The sequence below is a fragment of the Bemisia tabaci genome, chromosome 1 (genome assembly GCF_918797505.1).
Source record: "Bemisia tabaci chromosome 1, PGI_BMITA_v3".
NCBI classification, from domain to species: Eukaryota; Metazoa; Arthropoda; class Insecta; order Hemiptera; family Aleyrodidae; genus Bemisia; species Bemisia tabaci.
The window spans coordinates 18,934,995-18,951,222 of NC_092793.1; the positions used below are offsets into that span (position 1 = coordinate 18,934,995).

Here is a 16,228-nt window from a genome sequence, read left to right on the forward strand (position 1 = left end):
AGATTTGCAGGATTTTGAAAACACCTCGCAACTCTCATCAAACTTTTTCTCCTGATAAAATCAGAGGCCAGAGGTAGAACGAGAGAGAGGTGTGAGGGAGCGGTCGAAAACAGAACATCAATAAACTCTTTGTTCATGGAAGTGGCGTAGCAAGGATGAAAGCTGGAGCCGTAATGAATTCATCACTCCTACAAATAACAATAAATAATTAACAACAACCCTTTCGAGAAGCTCAATATTTGTATTCATTCGTAAGTAATTAACTATCGATCAAAGAGCCTTTTCGGAACGATTAAGTAAAGTTCTAGTTTGAGCAAACTTTCACATAAAAGCCTTCCTTAATGGGACCCGACGTTGAGATCATATGAATCTCTTAAAACTTGAGGTCCAGCTGCCGAAATTTGGGTCAGAAATCTGAAACACTTCGGTATGCACCGAGTACTTCAGATGTGTGACCTGAAACCTTCGGTATATACCGAACTACTTCAATTGTCTGACCCGAACTTCGGCAGATGGACCTTAACTTTTCGGATGCGTGATCCGAAAACTTCAGAGATCCATATGATCTCAGCTTCGGGTTCCATGCACAAAATTTTTTTCTCCGTGTTTCCTTTTAGGGGACGCAACTAAAATTTCAGTAAATTTTTTCAGAAAAGTAAAAAAAGTGGCTAACAATGGTTCCTCACCTTCTCGTGGTGTTGGCTGTTTTACTAAGTGGGAACCGTCCATAAGATATAGTCTATTTCTTGCCCTGCCATTATTATTCTACAAGTTAATTGTGGAATGAGAATTTCATAATGTTTTCTATGAAATCTTCAAAATATAGGGATAAAAAATTTGCAACTACTACAAAATCGGCTCGCGAAGCGAGCCGAATGTCACTCGCGCAGCGAGAGACCGGGGGTCCAGGGGGCGTAGCCCCCGGCTAGGCGTGACGGGCGCGCGAAGCGCGCCCAGAACGGCTAGTATCAAAATAAGTATCGAATAGTAACGTTCACTGGGGGGGGGGGGGGAGGCCCCTCCTTACTTTCATAAAATAGAGGTTCAAATCAATGGGTAACAATTATGACGTTGTAATGTATCTAGGCAATTTTATTGATCAGATTCTATATAAGGGGGAGGAGCTTTTTCACTTGACAAAATAAGATTCTGCCGCTTGGCACTATACTTAACTTACGCGCTTTATTCGTTTAAAAACACTAAACTGGCTCTCGGTTGATTAGACCAGAAAAAGGTTTATTAGGTATTTAAGTTGACATTTGGACGTATTTATGCTAAAAGGAACTATGTTACACGCAAACCCTATGCACATAGTTCCTTTTAGCATAAATAAGTCCATTTTTATTCACTCAGCTGTGTAAGTACAATCGTTCTTGTACGACTAATATAGATTCTCCCCTCGGTACATTTTCTCGGTATAATTTTAGGTATCTGTGTGATCAATTGACCCTCAGACTTTTCTAATTTAACCCTCAGACTTTTACAGTCCGGAGTCGGTTCAAATTTAATCGTATTGATTCCAATAGTTTTTGAAGTCCTCTCCGTGTTATTTCTATGTTTTTGAAGGTAAAATATTAATTTTTTTTTTAAAATGCACCTTTTTGCTAACATACTAGCACTTACGCATCCTCCTCGTCGGTCGTAACACGTAACTTCCTTAGAAATCAGGTCAATTTGACTCAGCTCAGGATTTTCAGGAATAGTCAAAAAAAATCCCTTACACGACGTAACTGTAACCAAAATATCAATTTTTAGACGTACACCCTTCAGGGCGCTTGAGAGACTTTTAATAATTTTCTTATGTTACTTTTTTTCAAAATTATTATTGATTTGGACACATTATAATATACTTTAAGCAAACTTAACCTTAAATTTTCCCAGATTACTATAATACGAGACACCGCGATGCGCGTTATTGACGGCGCATAGATACAACTATTCGTGCTTGATGGATGTCCGTGTTGCATTTACAAAGCTGAAGGCGCGATGGCACGAGGCGTGAACTCGCAATCAAATATTTTGTAATTCCAGTGCTCTTTTGGTCATTTGTGTATGATCATTTCAATTGAGATCGTGTTAATTTCAATCCCATTATTAAAATGAATATACTTTGAGCTATAGTCCGTATGAAAGTCACACTTTTTTATGTTTTTGAGTAGTGATAAAAAATGTATTTTCTGAAAACAATTTTAAAAAAGAAGCGAGCTTTTAATTAATTAATTCGTTTGTGTTACAGCTAGTATTTACCGGCGAGGTGCCAGGAGATGGAGAAAATATTACGTCGTGAATGGTCACATTTTTCAGCCTAAGCGGTTTAATAAGGTAAGAAAATATAATTTAATTTTCATTTAGAATATGAGAATCCACGTTCTGAATGTAGGCTCGGAGAACTTTTACCTATTCACTGTATGCTATTCTTTAAGTCAGGCTCTATCATGTTACCTGCTGTCATTTTGAATGTCACCCAGTTTTAGTCAATGATTGAATTACCACAGATTAACCTAACTATTTCCTCTAATTCACTTTTAACACTTTAGCTGAGCTTAAACTGAGCTCATTAAAAACCGAAAATTTCAGCTTCAAAATGAAGATCAATACATTTCCACTAAAGATTTCCAACGAGTATGATACCTGATTTGTCTTTCCAGCCTCGTTATGCTGACTTAAACAGAATTTTAAGTAAGCAACTACATTCTAGTGGAATATCTACAACCGCTATTTGAAGTGATCAGCTGCTTGACCACTCTCTTAAAACACATCTTAAAAGTGTCGCACGCAAATACAGACAAAAAAATTAAAGGTTGAAGTAGTGAGCCTTCCAGCCGATCATCCCTCTTGTTTTATCTGTCCTATCAAAATTCGACTGCTACGAATTATATTAAATTTCAGCTTCCGTGACTTTCAAAGGGAAAGCTTCGAGGGGGGAGCTTCGCGATACGTCACGCTGCACAAGCTCCGGCTGAGCCCCTTCCCCCGCATCACCCCCCATCCGCGGTGCCGTGCGGCTAACGCGAAGCCCCCAGAAGCCCCGGATTAACGCATCAAACCGGGTATTTAATAAATTGAACGGAGCCGCAAGACAAGACGCTGATATTGTTTCGCCGTGGAGAAATGAACAGGTTGCTCCCGAAAGGGATTATGACCGATTCCAGATGAGATCCGAAATGCCAGTATTCTCATTCACCTCGTGGCTCAACCGGACCCGAAGCAACCCGTTCGAGTGAGGGGTCTGGCCGTAGCATTGTCAGTTTTCAGATCCCACCGGGGATGGATTCCTCCAGAGGGCGGGATTTCAAACACCGCGTTGCGAATCCTCGTCCCTCTGACGTAAAGACATATCTCATGAGCCTCAGGAGGCGTGGCTTCATATGTAAAACAGGGCTCACGTGGATGTCGAGGTACGCCTTTATGCCAGAGGGGCGACAAAATTCGTTAGTTGAACGGGATAGCGCGGCGCGGCACCGCGCTGCCATCCTGCGAATAAACGCATGTTTGTGCTAACGCACGATGGTCCCTTGAAAGATGAATTTTTCTGTCTGAAAATTTGCTCCCTATCTTTGCACGGAGAGTTTGTCTTGATGTAGAGGTCGACTCTTAGGATAGCATGGGATATCCCCTCCATTTTAGCCTCGACTTGAGAGCTTTTTTTGAGCTTGGGAGTTGATTTCACAGAGACCAGAGGCACCATCGTGTTTCTCGCGAACTTTTACATTAGAATCCACAGTCAAATCGCAAATTACTCACATATGCAACATTTCCTTTGTCAGTTAAGCGTTATTGTTCGTTAGCCCTCGATATTGTCTTTGCCTTTACTCGAAAAATACTTAGCTGGGCGCGAATGGACCACTAGACAAGGTACGAATTTCAGCATTCTGATATATGTTTCTTAACCAAAATTTCACGTAAAATACGATGCGCACAACGAAAATTACCGAAATCACCCTTTTACGAAGATATTTAATGATTCTTAGTGCGTGAATTCAAATATCCCGCTCATGAAAACTCAATGATCTACGTGATTCACATCGCGCGCTAAACGTTTATCATGAACGTCTCAGCGATATAAAAATCTGGCAACCTCAATCTTGACGCTTTGGCTCAGCTATAGCAAATCACTCGTAGTTTGAACAACACATGGTGGGAAATGAATTAGAGTTTCTAGTGAGCGGGCAGTTCAAATTCCTCGTAACCAATGTGATATAAAAATGTTAATATCTTCGTTAGGAGTTGGTTTCAGTAATTTTCGTCGCGCGAATCGTGTTTTTCGTGAAATTCATGCTAAGAAATATGTATTAGATTGTTTAAATTCGTACCTTGTCTAGTGGTCCATTTGGCAGCATCGGACTTTTTCCGCTTGTGTCTGGTCCGGTCTCAGTCTCCCGCGTCCACTTTATTGACAAGTCCGTCGCGTCGCGCGTACGTCCCCTCGCGTCCCCCTCGTCTTCGTCCGAGCTGCTCGATCGAAGAAACTCGTATGTACCACAGGGATTTACACACCACTTTGGGCTCTCTGCAAATGAGCCGTGCTAGACGTTGTCAGTTGGTATATTTCGACGCAGCTTCTCATAAACTTTATGACTTGATGGACAAGTTTGGGAATCCGGAAAAGTTCTGCCCCGTCGATCCGCAGTAAGACCGGAACGAACACACGGATAGATGTCTGTGCGAAGCCGCCGCGCCGCAAGCGAAGTACGAGAGTAAATCGTCGGAAACTGGATCTAGAGGATCAACGGTCACCATACTGCAGGGAAAATCACGAAAAAGGGACATTGAAAGAGTGTATATAAAGTTTGTCGTTTTCCAGACGAAGGAACGTAACCTTATCGCAAGGTTGCAAAATTGACTCAAACAATTCAATTTTTTACAAGAATATACCGGTGCAATTTTTGTCCCAAATTAGTTTGATTTTTCTATGAGATTGGAGAAAACATCAATGAAATTTGCAATTGCATATTGTAAAATCATTGAAATTCCTTGCGAGGACTCATTTGCAGAATTATTGATCGTATTCGATTGTGATTCGGTGTATCATTTGGTTCAAAACAATAGAACATAGCCTCAAACCAAAATTTTAAGATATTTGTCAGAAAAGCTGAAAATGAGAAATTTCGAAGCAATTTCACTATTCTTGGCCAAGTAGTACTCTTACGAATCAAAAATCGATCACAAAAAACCCGTCCCGTCAGGTTACTCAATTGACTTTTGAGGCTATGTTTATGTTTTGAACCAATCGATATCGATACAATCTCACCCGTTTGATGTATCAAATACGATCTATATTGCTGAATTTTTGTTGAGGTTGGCAAAAATTGTCCATTTAACGACGCTCCTTAAGAAATCTCCTTGAACCTCCCTGAATCATAATGTAAACTATTCAGGGGGGCGGGGGGCTTCCTAAGAAGAGAGCTGAGTATAAGGAATGACTGAGAACACATCCCCGAGTGAGGAGGAAAATATAGATAAGGGAGGAAGAAAGGCAGCTGGATGTTGGTGAAGACATTGAGCAATGGATGTGACGGTGGAGATTGAATCGAGATGTTGATTGTGCACGGATTTCAGGGAAGCTCAACTTGGAAGATTTAATATAAGGGAGACGGGGCGGCGCGCGGAGCGCCCGACGACAAAGCAGGGGGTGAGGAATGTTTGGTGAAGAAGTTTTGAGGTTTTCGCCTCCCGTTACCCCCACCCTTTCACGCTGAATGTTGGCCATGCTAAATGTTGAAGTTTCGAAATTGTCGACAAATAAGCCTCGTTGCTTGGGATTCAAGGAATAGTCGCCGCACAAATAGCTCCTCGGAGGAACTTCCGCCAGAGAAACTCCTCACGAATGAGAAATCAGCCGAGTGCGGAATGCTGGTCGATTGTTGATGATCTTGATCGATAAATAGCATCGCTAACAAAGGGATTTATCGATCAAGTTCATACGATAACGATTCAACAATCGATCCGCTGATCATTGAAATTGATACACAAAGCAATAGACAAAATTGAGCGAATATTTTGGTAGAAGCGGTTGGTTGCAATTGACATAGTAGGTAAAGTAGTGTACCAACTATCGGCAACCCACCAGTCACGAGACACCCTGTAGTTTGTCCATCATTTTCTCTCTTAGTCCATAGCTAACACCCGTTTCAACCTATAGAATCGATCCTTGTTCCCGTCTTCTCCTTTGTCTATCGCTTAGTCTATCAATTTCAATAATCAGCCTGCTGGAATTTTTTGATCGGCGTCCCTTTCTATACAACATACTGATGAAAAGAACTGAAATTGAAAGATTGCAGTCGTGTCAATAAAAGTCTCTGAACTTCATCGAGAAACTTATTTAAACCAATGACGAATTTTGTTTTGTTTACGGTTTATGTGTCAGCGCCAGTTTTATTCCCGTCATAATTTATTGACCGTATGGTATGTAAACAAGGCAAATTGATTTGTCTTGTTTACATTTTTGCCATTTGTTTGTTATAATTATTTACGTTCCGAACAGCGGGCGATGAGGAGTATCAAGCCAAGTTAGGTTTGGTTGGGTTAAGCAACTAAACTAACTCCGCGGTGAAGCTTAGGGTATCAAGCGCATTTGAAGGCGTTTCGCTGCGTTCTCGCACATCAGTTTCGCAACTCCATTTAGTAGTGCTTGAAAAAAGTAAATAAAATGGAAATAACAATTGATGGGACCTTTAGGACTTGTAGGGTACTTTTCCAACATTCGTATACATTCAACTTTCAACAACAACCACCCATTTCAACCAATAGGTTCGTTCCATTTTCCCTGCGTCTTTCAAATTCAATAGTCAACCCGCAGCCGTCACAGGGCAGAACTCCGTATGAACATTCGATAGTTGCTTGATTCCTTCTAAACATATTTATTCGAAGACATGTTTTAAATATGTTCCTTTTGAATACACAGATATTGTAGATATAATCGATGATAAACTTTTGTGCAAAACTCAAAGAAAAACGTGCATTATTTCTTCTCAACTCTAGCTTTTGCTGAACGTCATGGAAAATCAACTGCTAAGTTGAACTTATAAAAAACTATAAAAAAAGGAAAAAGGAACTATGGTTAAAAGGAACGATGTGCAAGGGTTTGCGCGCAACATAGTTCCTTTTAGCTGAAATACATCCAGGTACAGCCCAACATTGGCCCAGAGTGCGGTGCCTACTTCTTTCTCGTATTTGCGCAAGGAATCTTCGGCAAGAGAGGTCGCAATTCAGCCTCCGCTCACGGCAAGGATTCCTCTGATCATTATTCGCTTCAATCTCGTTTGATGCCACATGTTCAGATACAGCACGTCTCGTGACGAAACGAAACGAAACATGAACCACTTTTGCAAGGGAAACAGATGGTATGATGCACGTCAACGACTTGCGAGTGACTTTACTGGGGAAAATTTTCATCACTCTTTTTTTTTTTAATGTTCAGTCAATTTTGTTCTCAATTCCATCGAAAATATATGAAAACTTCCGAGAAAAATAAGCATAACTTTCGTCAAAAATACATGTTTTATCCGGAGTCATTTAGCCACTCTCGAATGTTCATACGGCGTTTTTCGTTAGCGCGGCAATATAGACCCATGAGAAGAGGGCTCGGCATACGATCTGGATAAACACCGAGAAGTGGCGTGGCGTGCTTTGCAATATATCGATTGATACACCACTCAAACCAATGAAAAAAGATCGATTATTAGATGGTTCGCAGCGAACACCTTAGTAATCGATTCTTTACCATAGCTTCAAATGGCGAGATATCGATAATCGATCATTCACGCCACGCCACTGACACCGAGCGTGTATTTCTCTTTTATGTGCTTAGTTTGAAAGTTTCAATATTGTCAACGTCTTCTGCTTGAAATTTTGATGCGAAATTCAGTGCTCTAGTAATCAATCTTGTACCCTATTTTGTGGTCTATTCTGTGAGCACAATTCTATCTAGCGCGCCTCTATTTTTGTTTATAAAACGAGAATAGCCGCCGAACACATGAAGTCGGATCCAACCGGTGCCACCGACCGTTTTTAGTGATGAGTAAACTACTGAGGAATTTTAAATCAACGTGCCTCCACGTTTTGCGCAACCCGAAAACCCGTCAACCAAGAATTGATGCATTCAATCCTCACCATCAATTTTGTTAAACCTTATTACATTAAACGGAGCCATGTGGAGATGAATTAAATCGAAATGTACCATTCATACGTATAGGCATCGCGTGTTTCATGATTCCTTTCGATATAATTATGTTTTTTGGCTCAAATCTCGCCTAAAAACCAACTGATATCGAACGTATCCGGTTAGTTTTTGTCTGAAATTTAATTATTTAGCCTAAAAAATATGATTTTCTTTTCCCTCTGTTCCTTCAGTCGGGGAAACATATTTAAATTTCATGTGAAAGTTTTTCTATACGTCCCCCTTTTTTTTAGAAATTTTTATGGGTCAAGACGCATCATCTCCATATATTTCATTTTCACAGCCGTTCACATATTTTTTAGATCATGAAATCAGATTGTTTTACAACCATACGCGTACAAGTATGAGTTAAAAGTCCCCCAGCTTGAATTTCCTTGAATTTCCTTTCTTGTAAGAGACTGGGCGATTTTTATCAAAATACAAATCGGATAGAAACCCTGAGTTTGCTCCGTCTTTTTTAGGGGTTTTTCCTTTTACGTACTGCACCAATGCGGGACATCCGCATTCCGCACTCTGGGAGACCTCAAAAAACCTTGTAACCAACACACGTTAAGGGTAAAAAATAAATCAAAAGTACAGGTGAAAATACGGAAATGGGGAGCTGAAGGGGTGAGCGCTAACGAGAGGGCAAAAGTGGCGGGTAATGAGTTGTAAATACCTGGCACTAATTAAGTGGCACGTTATCTCCGGGTCTTGCCAGCTGTGCCGAAGACTAAGCAGAGGAAACTGTAATATCTCGAAGCTTGTCACAATTAGCTGTGACACAGTTGAGAACTTCACTTTCACAACTTCGCTTCAAGCTCCCCCTCTCACTTCCCTTTCCTATTTCTCCTATTTCCCCCGTTCTCTTCCTTCAGCTGCATCCTGAGAGATGTCGGATGATTTCAACTTACTTTCAGTTTATATCGTCTTCACACAAGCGGGCCAGAAAAATAATAAGATAAGAAGCTCGGGCTCCATTTTATAACAAACATGAAAAACGTATCTGCACGAAGAAAAAAATTTTAGATTCTTATGAAGCATTTTTCGATTCAGCTCACCGGAATCCGGTCCCGAAGACTGAAAACTTCCGTTACCTAAAACAAAATGGTTTTGTGTTCAATATGAACTGAGCTACCGCACGCTAAGGAAAACGTCGTATGAGCTATCAAACGTTGCCAAACTTCCTCTAACAGAACAAACATCTTGGGGGAAACTTGTGAGCATTTTTCTTCCAAATTTTTAGGGAATTTCGTTTGTAATTTGATCTTAAGTATTTGAAAATTTCAATGAGAAATATTCATAACTATCCTCTAAAATAGGTATTTTCTGAGAATAAGTTTGTCAACACTTAAATGATCATACGACATTTTTCCTTAGCACGGCAGCGAAGCTCTATCATACAGCCATGCTTTTTTCTCAGCGTGCATGAATAAACTCAGACTACATATGTTGTTTCTAAAATGAATAAAAATGGTGGTTCCATATTATACAAACTGCGGTCCATCTCAAGACAAGAAATGCAGTTTTGGACTGCTTTCTGCTGAGCCCTTTCAGGTTCAAAATTATAATAGATCATCGTCATTGCTGTCATGCTCAGCGACTTTGGAACTTCCATTTTTTCAACTTCAACTTTTGCTTTATTTTCAGGGAGCATTGTGTGCTTACTGTCACGACAGGATTTGGGGTCTCGGGAGACAAGGCTTCAAGTGCTTAGAATGCAAGCTTATGATCCATAAAAAATGCCATAAACTCATCGAGCGGCCTTGCACGCATGAAGACGCCGAGGTTAATGACAAACCGGAGGACGCCAACAGTGATTCAATTCCCGAAATAAGTAAATATTTTTAAAACTCTCGTTATTTTCATTATTATTTACCTATTACGTGAAGATGGCACCCTTTATACTCTGTGCTTTGCTGATGATCAGGTGGTAATAGCTCAGGACGAAGAAGATGCGAATTACATGACGCGGAAGCTAGTGGAAGTATACCGAAAGTGGGGAATGGAAGTAAATGTGGTTAAGACGGAGAAGTTGGTTATCGGTGGAGATCAGCAAAGCATTGAACTGGAGGATGGTCGGAAAATTCAGGACTGTGAAGAGTATAAATATCTAGGAGTTTGGTTAACTAAGGACGGAAATTTGGATCGGGCTATTAAAGATCGGAATGTGCAAGGCAGGAAAGCTATCGCGATGCTAAATGGGGTTCTCTGGGACCAGAGTATCTCCAAGGAGACCAAAAGGAAAATTTACAACGTCATCGTGAAGAGTATCGTAACTTACGGGAGTGAGGTCTGGCAACTCAAGAAAAGAACTGAAGACATGCTTAGGGCAACTGAGATGGACTTTTGGCGGAGGTCTGCTGGTATCTCAAGAAGAGAGCGTATCCGCAATGTAAAAGTACGCGAGATCATGGGTGTAGAGAAGGACATCGTGCACGATATCAGGTCCAAGCAGTTGGTCTGGTATGGACATGTGCGAAGGATGGCAGACGACCGGTTGCCCAAGCAGGTCTTCGATTGGGTTCCTCCCGGAAGGCGACGGCGTGGACGTCCTGTGAAAGGTTGGCGACAAGGGGTGGAGGAGGAGATCAGAAGGTGCCAATTGCCTGATGATCTCTGGGAGGATAGGGGGCAATGGCGATTGGGCGTCGCAGAGCGCGAGGCGGCGCTATAAAAGCGACTTTATGTATGTATGTTTACCTATTATCTATTACATTTTAATTCTTTATCCTGTTTCCATCAATTCCTCATTTCGAAAAATTGACGAGAAAGCTAGATATGCCTACAGTTTTGACTCCTAAAGAATGTATTCACAATATTGGTCTCTAAAGAACTGGATATCAACAAAAAACGTAAATGGCGGACACTTAAAGGGCGAATTTATTAATCTTTTTGGCATCATAATTGGACGTATTTCTATCAAACAGAACTATGTGCAGGTGAGAAATATGGGGTATGCTCTAGAAATCTGCATAAGAAGCAATGTAAAAGTGGGCGTGATTCCTTTTGAAGAATTGGAAAAGCGGGATATTACATTCTATCAAACAGACCTATGTGCCAACTGAATGCGGTATTCATGAGCCGCGGGCATAGCACGAGAGCGTCGTGAACAGGGCTCATGAGTTAAAGAGTCTCGCGCGAGAACTCCCCGTCGCGCTTCGCCACGTTCGTTGCCGCTGACGTCACTGGCGCTCTATTATTCTCATTCACTCTTACGGCCAGAGAACTAACGAGCACACCCCATATTTCTCACCTTCACATAGGTCTGTTTGGTAGAAATACGTCCAATTAATTGTCCTTCCCTTGCAAATCATGAATAAAAAATTGTAAATTGATGCTTACGGGAAGGAGGAAGGAGTCCAATTTGAATAATTTAATCAAGTTTCTTGTAAATCATGCAGTTGTTAAAATAATGGATCCAAAGCCTAATACTCGTAACGTAAAATTAACATTTCATAATACTAACGTTATTAATTAAATAACGTTACAAGTTTGCAAGACAAAACAAATGGGTTATTGATATAACTCTGAGAAATTTCTAATTATTGTCATAAAATTAGGAGTAGGAAACTACATCTTTTAAAATTGAAGAACACATGTATGTGGTAGATCCTATTTATACAAAAGGGAACCAAAACATGTGTACACACTAGTCAACGTGAGACAAAATGTATTAATTGGCGCTTGTAATTAAGGAACTATTTTTACCCCTTCAGGTACACCCCTACATCAGCACATCCCTGAACTGACAGACTCCTCATCGGACGTTAACTCGGAACCCGTCACTCAGGAGGAAATATCGGACATTATCAAAAGTAGGTTATCATGTGTGTCCAAAAAGTTTTCCTTTTTTTGCATACGTGGCGTTTTAGATTAGAAGACAAGCTTTGTAAAATTCGATTTTACTTCTTTTTCAAATCATATTTTGTTTTTTTGTTTTTTTTTTTTGTTTTTTTTTTGTGGACGGAAAGTTTAAATTTACTGATTTCAATAAAAACCATGGAAACTGGCTTCTCTTTCATCAGTCTATTTTAGAATTTTTTTAGAAAATTTAGCGTATTTTACGTAAACTTTTGATAAGGTGACATATCTTAAAGTGCTTACCTTCGCATTTCTTTAGTGGTGCATTGTAGAAAATAATTCGAGGTTCACTGAACTTTTGGTTGCTTAGTCTCGGCATGTAATGCTTCCCATCCAGAACACAGCCAAAATGAAACCCGTGTAAAGTGAGCTCAATCAGGATGTGACAAAGCATGAGGCTTCGGAATGGTTTGCTTGTCGACGGTTGCACGTTTAATGAAAAATTTAACAATTTCTTAAAAAGTTAGTCATAGTTGAGATATTTTACTATAAGCACCTGTATTTTAATATTTTCCTTTTTCTAATACTTTTCGGATACCAAATCACTTTAAGTTCTCTCTTTTGTCTTTTCCAGCTAATGAAGACGATTTTGAATCTGACTCTGCTCAAAGACATTATTCATATTCATTAGATGACTTCGAATTAATTAGAGTAATTGGACGAGGTAGCTATGCCAAAGTATTAATGGTAGAACTGAAGAAAACTGAGCAAATTTATGCTATGAAAGTCATCCACAAAGCACTTGTGACGGACGATGAGGTGAGTAATTGGAACATATGAGTAGTTACATACTTTCAAGAAATTCTACCCAACCAAGATACGTCGGGAGAAGATGAATGATGATGATGAGATTTTTTCTCCGGCCTAAACATGAGATATTTTCGCATTCAAGATACTTCGTGCTTAGAAATGCTTGTGATTAGAATTTTTGTCAGAAAGCATGTCGCTAAAACAATAAAAATCTTATCACTAGTCAAATCATAGTCACTAGTCAAATCACTAAAATTTGATTTAATACTCAAAACATCCTATCCTCAGGCAACGACGTGCACTTTGTCATCACCGGCGGAAAAAATTGGAGGCGCTTCGGTTCTTTCAATGGCTCGCTTTATGCAACCATTCGTGTACTCAGGATGTCCGTGTTGCGTACACAAAAAATCACAGGCGTTATGGCTGCGATTGTTAGTTCTCAAGGGATCTCTACGTTGATGTGTTTACCATGAAATTCTTGGAGTTTGGATGTACTGTATCGCATCAGATGGAGTTGCCAAATGGTGCACATTTTCTATAAAAAAAACATTTCCCCGATGGCATTGCGCACACCAGTCCCGCAAAATTACCATGCACCCATAACAATTCCGCAATTCTCACCATTTGGTAACACTGCTATGGGGTTACGCTACGCAGCTCATCCGAAATTCCAAAATTTCATGGCAAGTACGATTGTAAAATATGTAACGTAGATTACCCTAGAAAACGAACAACCATATAGCCATATGTTGTGCCTCAGAAAACCACAGCGCCTGCTGATTTTTGTGTATGCGACACGGACACCCACAGGAATAGTTGCATATTGAATGCGAACCTAGCCATTGAAAATTCCGGAGCGCCTTCAATTTTTCCGCCTTTGATAACAAAATGTGTCCCTCATTGCATTCATACGTCGTCCTAGCATAAAGATAGGTTGGTTTGAGTATTAACAGTTGAGATCTTTTTACATTCTTCATGTTTAAACGTTCAATTAAGTGCATTGTGTTCTCTTGGAAATATGAAGCAAATACTACCGAAATATGTTGACAGTGGTACGAATCACTCTCGACCGCGCTACTATGCGGTCGTGACCCAATCAGGGGAAGTGCCTTGAAAATTTTGGAGGCTGAGAGATTGTTTTTTAAGGTTTTCAGATTTTCAACTCGTGTGGAATAATAAAGACTTTTGCATACATCCTAAAATTATTAAAAAATTTGACAGCATTCTGATGAGAGCGTCGTGTTGACCTCTTTGCAGAATCCGCTTGTCGCAAAGAATCACGGAAGTTTCCTGAAAAATTCCAGAGGCCTAGAACGAGTTGCATCTTTGTATGTAGAACATACTTTCTTGCACTATCTACTGTGGCCTATGAAGGACTTAGACCTACAATATCGATATGGGGGCAGGGCAGAGCCCTGAAAAGGAGACCCTTCAGCCATTTAGGCGAAGTCCCAAGAGGAGGACCCCCTGACATTTACATTTTCTAATGATAACACTTTTTTCTATTTTCCAGGACATCGACTGGGTTCAAACGGAGAAGCACGTGTTTGAGACGGCGTCGAACCATCCGTTCCTAGTGGGAATGCACTCGTGTTTCCAAACTCCAAGTCGGCTATTTTTTGTGATAGAGTTCGTTCGCGGCGGCGATCTCATGTTCCACATGCAACGGCAGGGCCGTTTGCCGGAGGATCATGCGCGATTCTACGCCGCAGAAATTAGCTTAGCTCTCAATTATCTACATAGTAAAGGTGAGACAGGACCCTGCACTAGAAACCAAGGAATCCGGTGCTGACCAAGTTTCGTTATTATCAATTTGACTTAATTTTGTAATTTGGAACTACAATTTCTAGCTCATCCGTAAAAACACTCATGTACACAGGGAAAATAATGGCACATACGCTCTTTCTCGATTGAGCCAGAAATTTTAGTTACGAATTGCAAAATTTAGTCCATTTGGTAAGAGGTTCTTGGCGCAATAAGCCTTTGAAATCGAACTTTTTGTGAGCCAGTTTTGTAACAAAATGAGGCGCATTCTTTCCTGTGGAAAATGCAAAGTCGAGGGTACATATATAGAATGTAAAAATAGACATTGAAATTTTTCCTTGTCTAAGTGTTTCAGAGAGTAGGTATCAGACTTCAAACTTCTCTCTCGGTAATCTAGAATTACGCGAAACGTCTAAGGAAATATTTAAGGATTGTGCGAAAAAGGCACAAAGATTGGGGGAATAGAACATCTGCTACAGGAATGCGCGAATTTTAAAATGAAGTTAATTTAAGGTAGAAGTTTGGCAAAGCAGGAAACAATTGGAAAATAAACGCATTATTATGTTACGCTAGTTTAGGTTTGTTGAAAAATCATCGATGTCTTATCCTCTGATGATGAATGAAGTGATATGATTAAATATTGGTCGAGGGTATAAAAAACTTACCTGACTTTTCTCGGAGAAAAATATTTACTCGGGAGAAACGAGGCAACGTTGAAATGCTTATGCGGCGTCAAAATACAACATGGGCCTTTTAAGTTCTATTATTCGATGCCGCGATTATTGGAACGGGAGTTCGGATAATCGCACCAAGTAGTGCAGCCGGCATTAAACGTATATTAGCGCCTGCAAGACTGTAGGAATACTTCACACATTGCGCCAAACAGTGCGTTCAGCGTGCAGCCCATATCAGCGCATACAAGACTGCATGAATACTTCTCGCATTGCGCCAAACGCAGTGCAGTCGGTCAGTTGACTTTTTCACTTTTTAAATGTCTACGAAAGCTCTCTGGGCCATTCGTGCTGCGAGGGCTATCTATCGAAGAGAGACATACCCGTAAATGAATAGGGAATGAACAGTCTTACGCGATGTAGCAATCTACCAAAACTACCATGGTTGCCAGACTAACGCTTCCTCTTTGAATATTGAATATTCGCGCAAATATGCAAGTTTTTAGCACCAGAAAAATTCGCGCAATCCCATAGCAGCCTTCTTTCTGTCTGTTCGAGGCTTATGTGCTTTGATTTCTTGTTATGTGAGACAGAAAATACAAGAGATCACACCCATTAACGTCAAATTTTCCTTAATTTAAAACATTTTTGAACTAAGATGATTGAAACCAACAGTATACAAGGACAGCTTCTGAAAGCGCTGAATCTATGAGATATTTTTACCGAACACTGTTTCATCACAATTAGTTTTTATTCAATCTTTAAATCGTCTCTTTTTTTCTCATATAAAATGTTCCTTTGTTACAGGTATTATTTATAGGGATTTGAAATTAGACAATGTTTTATTAGATCATGAAGGACACATCAAATTAACGGACTATGGAATGTGTAAAGAAGGAATTGGTCCTGGTGATACGACATCCACGTTTTGCGGCACTCCAAATTACATAGCTCCGGAAATTTTACGGGGCGAAGATTATAGTTTTAGGTAATTATCCAAAATCCTGACTGGCGAAAAATT

The 16,228-nt window shown here is 40.2% G+C and overlaps 1 protein-coding gene across 1 annotated transcript in view; it reads left to right on the plus strand.

The window, feature by feature from the left end:
• LOC109034068 (atypical protein kinase C) overlaps positions 1–16,228 on the plus strand; it is a 96,254-nt gene that overhangs the window by 67,632 nt on the left and 12,394 nt on the right. Inside the window, exons 4-9 of the mRNA XM_019047008.2 lie at positions 2,237–2,322; positions 9,809–9,995; positions 11,878–11,976; positions 12,597–12,781; positions 14,286–14,520; positions 16,015–16,195. Of these exons, the coding sequence (XP_018902553.2) occupies positions 2,237–2,322; positions 9,809–9,995; positions 11,878–11,976; positions 12,597–12,781; positions 14,286–14,520; positions 16,015–16,195 (973 nt within the window). The remainder of the gene's footprint in view (positions 1–2,236; positions 2,323–9,808; positions 9,996–11,877; positions 11,977–12,596; positions 12,782–14,285; positions 14,521–16,014; positions 16,196–16,228) is intronic.